Genomic DNA, 16,783 nt, shown 5'->3' on the forward strand with positions numbered 1-16,783 from the left:
ATTAGATTGTCATTTTAAAAGGACAAACATTTGCTCACTCGCTCACGACTTTTAAGAAATTTTGTTACACGTAAATTATGTTGCCCCCTCATTTTTTTTAGAGGGGGGGGGCTCATTACGCTATTGGCTGATGATACTATACCAGTTTATTGCGCTCTCGTATGAATTGTCTTATTCGTTCATCAAAGGAGGGGTTCACTCATAAGTTGGCGATAATTTAAAAGTTAAATGTTAGCGTCATGTCATGTGCGAGTAGCTCCCAATATATATAAATTTCAATTTTTAATGGCCCACGACTACTTCCTTCCTTCTCTTTCTTCAGTAAAAATAGAAGCCGATAGGCCTATGAAATGATATGTTGAACAATCGATTACTAGTACACACATTTGTAATGCGCAGGTAGCCATCATAAAAAGATGCTCATAAGGGGAGAATTAACTGCTCGCATATGACGTCACAAAATAAAAACAAACACAACAACAATAACAACAAAATAATAATAATTTCGTTATATCCTCTTATGGATTTTCGCTAAAACTTTTTAGGCATATGTTCCTCTCTTTTTTTGGCTTCTATTGAAATCAATTTAATGTAATTGTGAATTCCCCCTTTAATGAGCAAATGAGGAGATGTGGAAAATATTTTGTGTGAGAGGTTTTGCTTACACATGTGTTAGTATTTCTTTCAAATAGTATTTAGTATTTCTTTCAAATAGACTGTTTGTCTGTTTCGGAAGTAAAAAAGAGCATTTGAGTCAATTTCTTTAAGTTTCTTTCTTCAAATATACTTTTATAAAGTAGTAGGCCAAGTACAATTGGCGGTCTTGCAAATGAGGGAGCCAATTATGTCAAAGACTCACTAACTTATTTTTTTATTTTATTTTGTTATTTGATAAATAAAATATTTCCATTTCCCAACAGTATATAGGCCTATAATAAGAGACTGTTCTATTCCTCACATGCCTCATAAATAGTCGAATTTGAGATGTACTACCCTGTAAAATAAAATGTGTAACATCATCATCCTCATGTATAGAGTAAGACTAATCTAAAAAGGTCGAGTTGTAAAATGCCATAGCTCTATCATTTTCTTATTCCATTTGTCTTTCACAGTCATAATGAACGTTATCATAATTATTATCATATCGCCATTATATTCATGATCATCCCCGCCATTATCATCACAATTGGCGTACCGGCGAGGGGTTGGGGTATACCTAAATGATTTAAAAAGTGGTATAGTTTTGCTAAATCATTTGATTATAGACATCATGACTTTTATCTGCCCAATCTATTTTCCTGAATTTATCGTCGGACTGTACAATGATCGTATTAGGAAAACTTTCTGAAATAGCGGAACATCAAGTTTCAAACTGAGACCAATGGCTCTGGAAGCAGGGGTGCTGAACCATCCCCGAGACTTTTATGGAGGGTGCTGCGTGTGTTATTCTCATAGGTTGCACCCCACCACCACCACCACCACCACCATCATCATCATCCTCATCATCATCATCGTCATCATCGTCATCACCATCATCATGGATCACGTAACTTACACTATTAGTTTTCGGACTATTTGTGGAACATTTCAAGTACACCTACATAGGCCTAGGTGAATTTTGAATAAAAAAAAACCAACCACTGTTGCCATCATCAGAAAGAATGCCTACATGTAACACCATTGTTCTTGAAAGCTAGGGGCCACACTTTACAAGCTTTGCTTTTCAGTGGGCCACTCCATTTTTCCAACATATCTTGCATTTTGTTATTATCAATTTGGAAATATTATATTCTGTACCAGGTGTATATTCTGTATGTTTGGTTTATTTGAATATTTATGTCATTCATATTTTCTGATGTTATGTTTTATTTATTGTAATTATTGCATTATAAATTTTGTTGTAAAAATGAATAAATAAATGAATGAATGAAGTGATGTTGGAACTAACTCTTCCATGTACAAAAACGTTTTTGTGTTTTTTGAATGTACGTAGCCTCCCCAATTTCAAAACCGTTCTGCGGCCCTGTGTTGTATCACCATCCTCACTATCACCACCATCGTCATCATTATCCCACCATCATCATCACCATCGTTATTTTTTGTAATTTATCATATTCATTATCACCATCATCATCATCGCCGTCGTTATTTTGTAATTTATCATCTTCATTATCACCATCATCATCATCGCCGTCGTTATTTTGTAATTTATCATCTTCATTATCACCATCATCATCGCCGTCGTTTTGTAATTTAATATTCATCATCATCTTCTTCAACGTCATCTTAATCATCATCATCACCATCATTGTCACCCTCATTATCTTCATCATCACCGCCACCACCACCATCATCACCATCATCATCATCACCATCGTTATTTTTTGTAATTTATCATCTTCATTATCACCATCATCATCATCGCCGTCGTTTTGTAATTTAATATTCATCATCATCTTCTTCAACGTCATCTTAATCATCATCATCACCATCATTGTCACCCTCATTATCAGCATCATCACCGCCACCACCACCATCATCATCATCGCCGTCGTTATTTTGTAATTTATCATCTTCATTATCACCATCATCATCATCGCCGTCGTTATTTTGTAATTTATCATCTTCATTATCACCATGATCATCATCGCCGTCGTTATTTTGTAATTCATCATCTTCATTATCACCATCATCATCATCGCCGTCGTTTTGTAATTTATCATATTCATCATCATCTTCTTCAACGTCATCTTTATAATCATCATCATCACCATCATTGTCACCCTCATTATCTTCATCATCATCATCATTTTCATCCTCATTATCAGCATCATCACCGCCATGCACCACCACCACCACCATCATCATCATCACCATTATCATCATCACCATAACCACCACCATCATCAGCATTCCTTGACACAAAGATTTGCAAGAAATCACAAATTATGTAATTTTAGCACTTGCAATGGTTTATTTCCAATTCGTCTAATGCCATTTCGTCCAATTGCCAACTCGTCAACTATCATCTGGTCTACCATCAGTTCGTCCACTCACCACATGGTCTACTTTCAGACTTGAGTCTTATGCCATTCCGTCTAATAACCAGTTGGTCCAATAGCCATTTAGTCCATGTACCCTTTGGCCTAATTGGACTATTAAGTGTTAATTTATGCAAAATGAATGAAAATGAAATGGATATTAGACCAACTGGTTATGAGACGAAATGGTCATAGACGAAGTTGGACCAAATGGTTATTAGACGAAAAGTTGATGGACGGAATGGCGTTAGACTAAATGAAAGTAGACCATGTAAATAGTGGACGAGTAGACAGTAGACGAATTGGCAATTTACCCTTGCAACAAACAAGAAGATATTGGCTGGACAGGGACATCGGGATGAAGTGCAAATCTTTGTGTCAGAAGGCTTAATAAACAATACTAGTCGGAATAAAAACATTATCCAACACACATTTATTGTTGTTCAATTAAGGGGGCAGAAAATTCCCAAGGCTTTTATTGGTCACAAAAATTTATTCACAAACTTGTCCATCTAGAAAAACAACACAGTTCCAAAATCATATCCTGTTCATACTCATTCTTTAAATGCGATTGTTAATCTTCCCCATGGGAAAGGCAAAAAACCTTCCTATGCATATTCTCCCCAACATATTCTCAAGCAGAAAAAAAAGAAACAATAAAACGATGAGGTAATAAAATATGACTCAACACATCCCAATCAAATTGAGCATAGAAGGTTTACAACTTCTGAATTACAAGTTTCCCTTCCAAAGACTATGTCGGGACAGGAGTATTGGAAGACTTCATAAAATAATGTTTCTATTTTTTTCCCACAAAGATAGTATCCGAATTAAATTCTCAAGTAGATGCTAAGTCTATAACGTCATTTATATTGGAGGTAGAGCCTTCTCGAATAATGTCTGCTCACATCAATTCTTTATGTTTCTGCCTATAGTACTGCAGCTGGATACAGTTATGGTATCATGTGAAATACTGATAATGCACTACAATGGCATATTTTTTTTTAATACAAAAAAGGATGACTAAAGATACTGACATTTTTTTTATAACCAAAGTTTTCATTATATATTTTACTTTTATTCGTTTTCAATGAGCATAAGGCATTACACACAGCAGCAGCGGCGTCAGGCAAGGCACAGAAAGATTTACAGCTAGAACAAGAGTTATTCTTTCAAACATAGGCTGATATATAAACAAAAAGACGCTATACATCAAATACTGAATATTTGATAGTTATATTTACTTTAAAAAGAGAAAAAATAAAACTGACTTAGTAAACCTACAACAAACCACCAAATTTTACTAGAAAAAAAACGTGCCTAAATATGACTGTACAGTACACAAACTTATAGAAAAATTCCCCCACTTTACCTGAAATAATCATACATGTTTAAAAACGTCTACATTTGCTGGTAATTACAATCCTCACTATCTACTCCTCACTACTATAAAAATAGAAATGAAAACTCCAACACAGATACTGGCAGCAGTAATAATATACAACGCGAGAAGAAAACAAAACGTGTCATCTACACATAAGCAGAGAGAGAAAGAAATAGATCTACTAAATGCTAGTAGGATAAGGAAGCAATAACTATGAATGTGGTCTACTTCTACATCTACTTATTAACAGACGAAGCTTGAAAAATACTATTACAAAGCCTTTTTTTTTTTCTTTATAAAATTTTCCTGTTGAAAAAAAAAGATTTGTGTAAAAATATCAATACAATGTTATTCACAACTCTTTAAAAAAATCATCACATTTTTTTTCTTCAGATTAAAAAAAAATACAGATGATAATTATCTGTAGAAAATAGCACCATTTCATAAGGACCCTATCTTGTCAGTCCGGGAGTCAGGATCCGTCAACTACACTTAAAAAATGATACAATTATATAAAATAATACAAACAAATCACTCGGTATGAAAGGGGGTGTGAGTGTTGTTGTAACCCGGAAGAAATCCAGGCGCAGCTGCAGGTCTACTACTGAAACCGATGAAACCAAACCCTTTTTTAAAATTCTCTCTTTTCAACAAAGCAACATACTTTTCTTGGATTTTTGGTACCGATCTCTTTAAAATCATCGTTGCTTTTTATCCCAGTGCTGAGGTGTCCTGGGTCTGCTATTCCCAGGCACGTGTTGCTGGCCCCTACTTCTAGTTGAAACACGCGGATCCAACGGTGTAGCCGAACTTCTGGTTGCGTCTCCCGAAATCAAGAGGAGCGAAGTCAGCTATTGGCAGCTGGTGAAGCTTTGATGTATTTACTTCTAAGACGGTTTCACCGCGCGAGGGCTTGCTCTGTTAAATAGTAGGAGGATAAACAAATTGAAAATGCCTGTATTAGCCTATGAATAAAACTAGCAAAATGGTGGGCATTTGTATAGGTTGACATCCGGGGGACAAATCTTTTCAGTTCATGACTCTACTCAGTGTCGGATCCAAGAATTCTCTGGGAAGGAGGCCCTCAAAAGGGCCCATTTTTCTTTCAAAAGAAATCTGACAAGCAACCCCCCCAAAAAAAAGGAGTCTAAGAAATTAACTTATGGAACTGCCTGAGCGAATGTCATGATTAGAACTGAAAAAAGTTTGAGCAGACAAAATATTGTAGGGATAACACTTTGTGTGTTAACAATGACTTGCCATATTGTCTTTTTCTAAACTTAAATCTTTCTTATACTAATAGATATATCTTAAGTAAACACAACTCTGCAAATCAGCTTTAAAGCCCCATATGCGCTGAACAACATGATAAAACCTGAAATTTAATTTGGGGTATCTCTGATTTGGGGAACCGGTACTCACAAGCAAGGAATCTGAGAATAGGTTTTCTGCAAAAGGGCCACATTTGGTCTATCTTACACTCATCCTGGCTGAACTTTCAGTTTCACCAAGTTATGACCTACTGAAATGGCGTACTTTCATTAGTTGAGAGTACTTTTGTCACCTATTTCTAGCATTTGTTTGAGAGGACAAGCAACCTACCTGACACTCGTCTTTGATGACCTTTGGTTGGTTGAGGCCATCGAATGTGAACTCCTCGTCGTTGGCCGCAAGAAGCCTGAGGGCTTGATCGAAGCTGTCTTCCGCCTCATCGTACCACGCTACACTATTCACGCACTCGTATGTGAACTGCTGCGTTGCCTTGGAGCTGAGCAGACGTAGGAATGTCAGCTGTACAATACCTCCTTGATAGGCAAACTGAAAAAAAAAACCAATGTGTCATTCATAAATATTAAGCAAAACAATACAGACTTATAAAAGCAACTTGTCTTTAAATGCCAATCCTACTTTTTGATAAACTTTTGTTTAAAAATGAAGCAATAATTTATGTTTGTATACTTTTCTCATCTGATCTCCGTTCTATTTTTTCAATTCAATTCTTTAATTAATTTCCATTCAAACATTTTACAAAGTAATTCAAATCATACACAAATTAACAGATTGACATTTTAAAGAAAAGCAGTATAAAAATACAGAAAATGGAAATGAAAAGGAGGTGTCCAATTAAGGGACCTAATAAACCAAATGGTAATGCTACAATAACTTTATTACTTCTGTTGAAATTGAAACAAAATATGAATTTGATTTGAATTGAACTTTATTCCATCAGTACTGGAAGCATATACATGTCTACAAAAACAATTTCCAACACCTGAAATGACGCCGTTTATATTCTATCAATGCATAACACCAAACAATTTCCACGATTTTAAAACCTTCATAGTAAAGTTTACCAACTTGTTGAGTTTAATCTTCTTCAGGTAAAATACAAATATAAGGTCATATAGGCCGAAGTCTATAGAACATATGTGAATATGGGGACCAAGAACAAAGGAAAGTTCAGTCTGATATTGACTTTGGATTCAGCTAATTACAAAGAGAGAAAGAAGTGAGAAGGCATGCAAGCCAGTGAACTGTTTTGGGTATACGTTTACAATCCATTTCTTTTCCTCATATGCAGAGAGCAGCTAGAGGAGAAAAAAAAGAATATGTCAAAGTTTGAGTAATCATCAACGTGGGAGATAAGTATTCATTAATTAGACACAACAGTTTGAGAGACCGACTACTGTGCAAAAACACTATGGCCCTTCAAATGGTGTTGTCTAATCCGGCTGGATCCGGGCCTGGCGGTAGACCCCATTTTCCCAACCATCTAATAATAATAATAGGCATTTATACAGCGCCATCTATCTAGATATGTTCTATTCTGAGGCGCGTTGTTGTTATTATTACCCCGGCTTTAGCTCGAACTGCCTTTCAGCGCTCATGCATTCAAGGAATTCATCCTGCCGGGTACCCATTCATCTCACCTGGGTCGAGTGCAGCACAATGTGGATACATTTCTTGCTGAAGGAAATTACGCCATGGCTGGGATTCGAACCCACGACCCTCTGTTTCAAAGTCAGAAGACTTATCCACTGGGCCATAACGCTCCATCTAAAACACCCTAGATAAATCAACTGACCTCTTTTCCTCGTAAATTCTCCAGGAACCACTCTCCTGGAACTGCTTTTCGGAATCCTTTAGTATCCGTCTGCAATGGGTGAAAAAATGGAGGCGCATGAATTCAACATTCTTTAAAGTATTCAGAGATAATCTTTCTGCATCATCTATAAAGACAAGACTTCACAGCCAATATCATTTTTTGTGATGTATTGATATTTTACAAGTTATATTGCATGCATATCCTAAATACGTGTGACATCATTACTGTTGTGTTTTCAGACATGCTTGAGAATTAATAATGGACAGATACCTGTAAGGGAACATCCACATTGCTTTATCAGAATAATCAACCACTTGGTAAAATATTTTGATATCTTCACCCTCATACTATACATAATTGATTAAAGAATGATCTAAAATAATAGAAAACAGAGAATGGCCCAATTATGTGCATTAGTAAGAAAAGTTTCTATTGCAAAATCTCATTCTTACATATGCATTTCATTTCAATCATGGCCTACATAGCCAGAGGCGAAAATTATGAAAATGACTGAAACACAGTAAAAATCAACATAATAGATGAAATATGTGCAAGTGTAGGAGCTTTTGGCCAAGTTAGACTAAATTATGATCAACATACATAACACATTTCTTTTTTACATAAAATGTTATCAAATTTCCGTGGTCACACCATTACTGACAAGGCAGAGTGGATGTTCCTAATGTTATTCTCGTGAAATGAAAGAATTGTTATTATGGTGAAATGAATACGAACTTTAAGAACTCTTAAGACTTTTGCTTAAGCCCCCCTGCATGTTCTTCTCCCTTTACAAAATACAGACACTAGTCTAAGAAAGAATTAATGTATCCAAGAAATTGTTGCTCATTATATCAAATTCATGATGGAGTTCCTAGCAGTCTCTCTAAAACCTTATAAAAAATATTGAAGTGTGGTCCTAAAAGAGAAGGAGTCCTTATAAAATTATGTATTCAATATTTCAAATCCAAATAAAAAAATGATGGATTTCTTATAAGGGTAAAAATATACAATTTCTTTTTTTAAAACTGAAAATTTGCCAAAGGTCTTTGGTCTTGCCACTTTTAGTGGCAGCAGTTGGATGTCCCATCATATTGTATTTTACATTTTAAAGCAATGCTTTACATCCAATACAGCTACTACTCAAACTATGTCACTTAGAACAGTGCTTTGTATTGTGTAAGGTATTCTAGAAATATGTTGAACACACAACACTAAAACCAGCAAAAAATAAAAATGCCATTCAAGCATTGTCTAGGCCAGACTAAAAGCTGTTCAGAATTGCTGCTCTAACAAATGACCGAACTAAGAATAATTTTCTATAAAATCTATAAAACATAAAATAGATAATTATAGAATTAGCAGATCACTTTTTCTCAATCATTTTCTGTATATATTTTTATTATCTGTGAAGATGATGAACAGCTATGTTTGGTAGATTTTCATTGCCACAAGACGCAAGTTTAAATCTATTACAATGCTACCTTAATAATTGCACTAATTTCACAAAGAAAACTTCGCAACAATGAAAACAAAAGTGCCACTTAATACCGCAAAAACCAGCCGTTGATTTTAAATCGCACACACAAAAAAGAGCATAAGAAAAAAAATGCACTGTTCACAATACAATTATTACTGAAGGTGATGCATCTGTTGTAACCTGCATAAAATGCTACTTTAGCCATTTGACATAATCATTTATATATCTTTGTCTGATTTGTGTTCCTTCTGTTTCCTTCTTTTAAACAGAAAATATTAACATTGTACCGAATGTTTAATGATATATGAACTGGGCGAAATTATATTTCATGTCATATGTTGTCATGGTGGTTATCAAAATTTCTAACTAGACGGTCTGAAATAATAGACGGACAGTTGATTATATATTTTAAAAAATTGTATACTATGTGTTAGTTATTAAGAGAGACACTGTAATAATTGTTCCAATTATGTGTGATAACTTGTTAATTATGTGAATATCACACATGTGATAGTAATTAGTCAATGGATGGAAACTTTCTCTGTTTCATTAACTTATACATCTTACTAAAGATGACAACATCAAAAGGCCTTATTCTTTCTATGACGGTAAACATTATATTCTAATAAACTAAACTAAATAATTGCTTTGTTCATGACAGTCATATGTTGTAGTTGTTTCAAACTTTAACTTGAATTAAACACGTTTTACAACATATGTAACAAATGTATGAATTATTAGTCAATGTACAAATAAATGGTTCAATATGTTTAATCCCAAAATCATTAAGGAAAAAATAACTTGGTAGAGTTTTCCTTACTTTGTTTGATGATGTAAAGAGGTGGTTTCACATCGATTCCAAAGAATAAATAGAGAACGAATTTCCCTACTCTTTGTTATACTGTAAGCATTGGAATCACACTTCAATAACTGTTTATATTTTACATTCAACAAACAAAGCTTAGAATAAGCGCAGAAAAAAATAGCTGAAGAATGCAATATGACACAAATACATATAGACATGAAAAGAAACATTAAAAAAACATTGATATTAGAATTTGTAAGTACAAAATACCGAATTTTCTTCCGTGAAATTGTAGAACAGCTGTGGATAAATAAGACAAATGCAAGGGGAAAAAGCAGAAGAAATGCAAGAATGGTAATGGTTGTTAACACATACAAAATCTTGACAACATTACAAAATGATATATATATCATCTAAAATAATGCTGGCTCTCTAAGCAATTACCATGAAGCTCGATAAACCGATAAAACAAAACTTAGGGCTAGGTCTTGCATAATCCTAGATATCTATAATCAGGAATATGAAGTTCTCGATTGAGAATTTAGTAAAGATTACAGCAAATACTAGAATTTATTCAGATATCATAAAGATGATTGGAAGGCTTTCAAGCATCTTGGAAATGTTTTTATCATGAACAAAAAATGTAAAAGGGAACTGCAAAGCTTGTAAAGAATGGGAACATTTTTATCTATCATTGCAGGTTTAATGAGATGATCTTCAAATAAATGACACATGAAAAGCTTTACAAGCAAAACTAATTGAAAATTCCAAAAGATCGGACTAATGGCATTGTCAAATCATATAACTAAATAATATAATGCTTCAAGTTCAAAATAAAATGCTTTACTGTAGCTCATTTATAACTAAAAGTATCTTCGCATTTTAAAAGAAAATGTCATGGGCATTAAATAGTATGATAATACAGCGTTAATTAATCAGCATAATATTAATCTCCTGCAGGTATTTTTGTGATCAATGACAAGAGACCTGAGCAATGTTTCAATAAATTGTAGGCGATTTCCCAGCATGTAATTAAAAGCAGGGGTTGGCAAAGGGAAAGCGCTTCTAGCGAATAAATTCTAAAGCAGCTGCTTTGAATTATTTACTGAGGGCTACAAGAATGAAAAATAGAGGACACTGAGTTGCACCTATTTTAACTTACATGACTGGTAGTGTTGTCGGGGGCTAGGCAGGTGTCCCCGCCAGCCGTCATATTACAGAAAGCATAGAATGCGTCATCAGGACAACCTTCATTAGGATCAATCCAGTAATAACCTGTCAAAAAAATCATACAAAGAAAATATTCATAACCACACACCAAAAATGCAATTTAACATTTTGATGTTCAGTGCTTGTAGGATATCTATGTGGAACGTTTTAAAGAAGATACTTAAATCATATTTTGAGATCAACAGATAACCTGCAACCAAATAGTACTGGAAAGGGTGCCTGTCATAAGCAAGGGGAAGGGGGGGGGGAGAGGTGATGGAGAAAGATGATGCTAGGAAGGGGGTGGAAGGAAAAGGGGTAATCATAAGGAAATCAGTCATGAATGATGTCAGTAGGGGGTCAATGGGTCATCTTAATCGGCTATACTGACCATCTTGAGTCTTCGGATGGCACATAAGAAGATCCTTGCAGGTACGAGCAGGGTTATCCTTGGTTCCATTTGGTTTCTTGATGCCCTCAACATCCGTCTGCAGCTGATCGAGTGATGAAAAGAGGACCTCCATGGCTTTGACGTAGGGGAGAGGGAGTTCATCAAAGCCAGGCACATATCTGAAAGGCATATCGGGTAGATCATCGATACCCTGCATACCGTTACCCAGAAGCTCGTCGATGGGCAGGAAGTCATTATCTGATGGTAGATCATTGGGATCCACCTGTCGCTTTCTCCTCTTGGTGCCCCCAAAGGGATTGGAACTGGAGGCGGACAAGGGAACGTTGCTGCTGCCAGCTTCAAAGGTTTGTTCACCGTCTGTCGAAGCACCGGCTCCAGCACCTCCAAATCCAGCGCCGAAGTCTGGATACATATCTGGACGGAGTGTGAGCATGCCACGGTCCAACATGGCTTGGAGATACTGCACAGAAAAATCATTAAATAATTCAAACCGACCCCGTTATGATTTCAAATGCATCGGAATCTGATGGCAGTACCAACCTAGCCAATTAGAGTTGCATAAATTGATGAAAAAATAAGAAAGCTATTTTTTTCCAGAATCTGTTTAAATTGTCAAAAATCCCCTGTGAATTTTATTCATCTGACCCTTGAAGGCTATTTTCATAAGTGTGGATCTCTATAAGAATTAATCATTCATGATTCTCCCCTGAAGTTTACAAAATGAAAAATTCAATTTTAATCATTAATGAAATGATCATGAAATATGTAAAGGTGTCATATTTACTGTAGTATCATCTTCCCGATTGTTAATATCTTATGAAAAGCAATAAAAATCCCAGTATGATCTTCATTATTAAGCCATTGAAAAGCAACAAAATCTACCCAAAATGCCTAAATATATCAAATGTTACCTCTGCTGTTGCTGGTGGTCCCTGTTTATAGAAAAGAGAAACAGAAATAGAAAGATAAATTTGAACACATTAATGTATAAATCAATGCTAAATAAACAATCTGAAATACAGACATAGTATTTCTAAACAAATTGTGGTTACTGTTTATATAAAAGAGAAAGGAAAATGGAAAGGTATAATTTAATACATCATTGTATAAATTAATGCTAAATAAACAATCTGAAATACAGACATAGCAAGTGTACATCACTTGAATTACAACAGAACAGAGGTACAGGTACAATCACATAACAATTATCCAAACATATCAAATAGAGATTCATTGTTATTAAATGGCAAGTTTATACAGTATCTCATGATAATTTTAATTCTTCAAATTCCAAATAAAGGGGGAGAAAAAAAGAAAGAGAGAGAAAGAGATCAGAGAGAAAATAGAAGGGGAGGGGGGGGGGAATAAATTCCCATGATAACAACAAATACTTACAGGTTGTCCAGGAGAACCCTGTGTAAATGGAGAGAAGGAGAAGGAAGAACATGACAATTGAGACAATAATACATCGACATGAAAAATAAGTAAACACATATTTTTTTTTTCTTATTAAGTGATTCACATTTGTTTTGAAATCAAGAAAGTCACCCTTGCTCTACTCCTATGTTGAAAGACCATAAGTGGCACAAGGATGCTTCTTTATTTCATAGTACATTTTCCTTATGGCACATGAAACACCTCTATGTAGCTGATTTAGCACCTAAGAACATGTACCAGTCATGCGTGAATTCCTATGGACCCCATGGACGAACACTTTTGTCATGTTGACAAGTTTGAATATGGGCTATCCATCCATTTTGTATTTTTTGTTGTTTTTGTACGGTAAATAAATAATATACTATACTTTACTACAACTTTATGAACAGCATTATGAACCCCCCTGAACTGTTATAAATGCAAGCTCATTTTCCAAGTGAAATGCTTGTTTCACCATCAATGCTCTTTTGAATGGAAATGCCATACAGTTTATGTTTATCAAAGTATAATGATGAATTATGTTGAAACAATTATTAAAAATGTGCCAGGATAACTTATTGTGGTGGGGGGGGGGGGGGTGATTGATGGGTCTAAAATGAAAAAGGATGGATGATACATACCGGTACTCCCCTATCTCCCTTGATACCAAAGTCTCCTTGCTCTCCCTTGGGACCGGGCAATCCATCTCTACCCTGTCAATAAATAGAAGGAACACACCAATTATATTTTGTGATGATAGAGCAACTCTCTGTAGATAATTTGAAGAAGGCAAACTTCCAATCATCAACACACAGTAATTAAACAATTTCCACAAGAGACAAAACTTCTCTCATAAAATATTAACGACCACAATACTATCACTATGAATATATGTACTAATAATAATCTAAATAACAATTATAGAGCAATAGAGAATATTATCGTGATGACACTACAACATTAATAATAACCAGTAACTACAACATTGTATTCATGACATCACATTTGGTATTGTTTCACATTAAAAAGACAAAGTCAGATCACAATTAGAAACAAAAAATTATTCTAGTGAAAATTGAAATATCCAGGAATGGTTTTCTTAATCAAACTATGGCTTTGATTCTATGGTACTTCAAACCCAGAGATTCTGAGATTTTAAGGAAAGCTAAGAAAGAATGTAATTTGTAAAAATTATTTGTGTATCTCCATTTAAAAAGCAGATCTTATTAGTAAAAGAGGGAATATTAGTTTTTATGTTTACTTACTGGAAGACCAGGTGGACCTTCTGGTCCCATGACACCACGAGGACCTTCAGAACCCTACAAACAAAAACAGAACAAATCAATCATATAATAATATGCAACATTTATATTGCACTTAATACAATGTTTCTAAGTGCTGCATACTATCGCCCAGGCTTTAGTATGACTACCCTGATCGGGCACTCAAGCATTCAAGGAATTCCTTCCTACCAGTTACCAATTTACTACACCTGGGTGGAGAGTGGCAAATGAAGATTAACGCCTTGCAAAAGGATTAGAGTGCCATGGTGGGATTCAAACCCTGGACCTTGTGGTTCAAAGTCCAGAGGCTTATCCACCAAGCCACAACACTTGTACTTGACAAATTAATCAGACTGGGTCAGCCTTAGATAAGGTTTACTCCTTTTTGGGTGTTATCCTCTCAGTCTACACACTTTATTTCTGTTACTGTTTGATATGTATCATGAGTGTACTCTTACGCTATATTGTATTGCTTGTTTTTGTGCTGAGATAAATAAATTCAATTGAAATTGAATTGAAATTGAAGAAATTGAATAAATGCTTACAGGGTCTCCTTTAGGTCCTACTGGACCTGATTCTCCTTGACTTCCCTTGTCTCCCTTCTCTCCCATAATTCCAACCTCTCCTGTTCTTCCAAGGAATCCGCGATCTCCCTGTTAATTCAGAAAAAAAAACATTTTAAAGATATTTGAACAATATGTTTGAGATCAATATTTCCCTATTAATTAGCACCAAAATGTTGGAAATCAATAATTCCTGTATCAAATAGCACAATATATCAAAACTATAAGGTCAAACTTCTACAGTTCCTCCAGGAAACCGTGATCTCCCTGTTAATACAGGTTTTAAACATATTTGAACAAAACAGAACAAAATGTTGGAGAACAGGGTTTAACTATGGATAACCATTTGAAACACAACAAATCTCTTACAGTTAATGTTCACTTTTCAGCTCAATTGACAGCAAAATCATTCTTAATCATTTGTAATTCTCTGGGAAGAATAAAAAAAATGTGGCTGTTGTCATCATTAAAGAAGTAAGGAAGAGTACAATTAAATTAGGATACAAGCACTGTAAAAAATTGATACTTGTGGCTTCCCATGATTTAAGCCTAGAGTTAGACCATGATCTGAATTAATCTGGAGTTCAGATTACGGGCCAAAATGACATTGAAATCAATTTACCTTAGGTCCAACTGGACCTGGGTCACCTTGGGGTCCTGAAGGTCCTTGGATTCCCTGGGGGAAAAAGAAAGAGAAAATACAAAGCATCACCAAAATAACCATTTATTTAACATTGTGAAACCTGAAGTTGACCTAATATGCTTCTGATTTATCAACAGCAAAGAATCCATATGTTCTTTAGAAATCGTTGGCATCTAACTCATCTGAAAAAAAAATCCTTATTGAAACTGAAAAAGTTAGGGTACAAATTGAGCAATACGGAATTGTGATATTGAAATGATGAACAACCTATAGGCCAACAACCAACCATTTTTAAGGTAATTGTCAGTAGCCTTAAGCCTCGCACAAACTGCATGCAATCTGCTGCAATACGATTTTCAAAGAAATTGTAAAAGCGGTTCTTATGAAAATTAAACCCTACAATATTTTAACGATCAAACTTGTGAATACTAAAATGAAAATTCCAATCATTTCCAGCCTCCCTGTACGAATAAAAGCAAATTCAATTCCAAACATAGATGAACAAATTTTGAGTTATATATATACATATCCACGTAGCCCCACACGTGTGTCTTTGTGTTGGTGGTTTCACAATAATTTGTTATACAGCATACTTAAATCATCTTCTAAATAACGGCTGGTAATACTTACAACTTGACCTTGTGCTCCGGGTGCTCCTGGGGGTCCTGGTTCTCCTGGGTTGCCCTAGAAACAAGAATAGAAGGCGAAAGATAAAGCGGATGAACACAACCAATGGATACAAAGGAGAAAGGGATTCAAGGAACCTCTCAAAAGACAGAGCTGGGTCTTTCTTGCAAGCAGCTTTTCATTACCGCTCCTCATGTTTCATCATAGACAAAATAATGGGGATTGCGGGAAAGAGGCTATGAAATAGTGCTTTTTTAACAGGATTGCTGCACAGACATTTGACAAGCTGCCAAAAAGAAGGAGACAGAGAATTAAAGGCAAGAAGAAAATGATTTTCCTAAAGGTCTTTTTGTGAAGTATGCATGTTCAATTCCCTTTTTAATTTCTAAAATGATTTTCTGCATTTTTCTAGTTTATGTGAAACGCTACATGTGAAAGGCAATTGAGCTATAGACTGTGTAATAATATCCAAGCCCTTTAGAAGCGCATTGAGACCAATATATCATAATGTGATATGTGCTATATAAGAAATATTTATCATTATTATTGCTATGCTTACCTCAGGTCCAGGGAGACCTCTCAATCCTGGCGGGCCTTGAGGACCTTGTGGACCCTGTACAAAATAAGACAAAAAAAAATCAATAAATGAGAGCAAAAACATTACTTATCAATATATAAACACTCATGTAAGAGTATTCATATAGACCTGTATCAATCTTCAGTTCATTTTAAAAGATAAGAATGCTACTTACTACAAGCTCTAGAAATAGGAATTATTCAGAAATTTTCACAGAATAGGAACACCTGGGTTTAAATG

At 35.0% G+C, this 16,783-nt stretch overlaps 1 protein-coding gene across 2 annotated transcripts in view; it reads right to left on the bottom strand.

Moving 5' to 3' along the window:
* Positions 1-3,473: 3,473 nt before the first annotated feature.
* LOC129277741 (collagen alpha-1(V) chain-like) overlaps positions 3,474-16,783 on the bottom strand; it is a 61,140-nt gene continuing 47,830 nt past the window's right edge. Inside the window, exons 48-61 of one of the 2 annotated variants that reach the window (XM_054913891.2) lie at positions 16,526-16,579; positions 15,970-16,023; positions 15,319-15,372; positions 14,679-14,786; positions 14,116-14,169; positions 13,492-13,563; positions 12,830-12,847; positions 12,346-12,366; positions 11,414-11,894; positions 10,976-11,088; positions 10,084-10,113; positions 7,511-7,579; positions 6,028-6,243; positions 3,474-5,343 (exon numbers count right to left, since the gene is read on the bottom strand). In XM_054913891.2, the coding sequence (XP_054769866.1) occupies positions 5,200-5,343; positions 6,028-6,243; positions 7,511-7,579; positions 10,084-10,113; positions 10,976-11,088; positions 11,414-11,894; positions 12,346-12,366; positions 12,830-12,847; positions 13,492-13,563; positions 14,116-14,169; positions 14,679-14,786; positions 15,319-15,372; positions 15,970-16,023; positions 16,526-16,579 (1,488 nt within the window). In that variant the 3' untranslated portion in view covers positions 3,474-5,199. The remainder of the gene's footprint in view (positions 5,344-6,027; positions 6,244-7,510; positions 7,580-10,083; positions 10,114-10,975; positions 11,089-11,413; positions 11,895-12,345; positions 12,367-12,829; positions 12,848-13,491; positions 13,564-14,115; positions 14,170-14,678; positions 14,787-15,318; positions 15,373-15,969; positions 16,024-16,525; positions 16,580-16,783) is intronic. The other variant, XM_054913892.2, reaches the window with a different exon arrangement.

This window comes from Lytechinus pictus, chromosome 15, assembly GCF_037042905.1.
Source record: "Lytechinus pictus isolate F3 Inbred chromosome 15, Lp3.0, whole genome shotgun sequence".
NCBI lineage: Eukaryota > Metazoa > Echinodermata > Echinoidea > Temnopleuroida > Toxopneustidae > Lytechinus > Lytechinus pictus.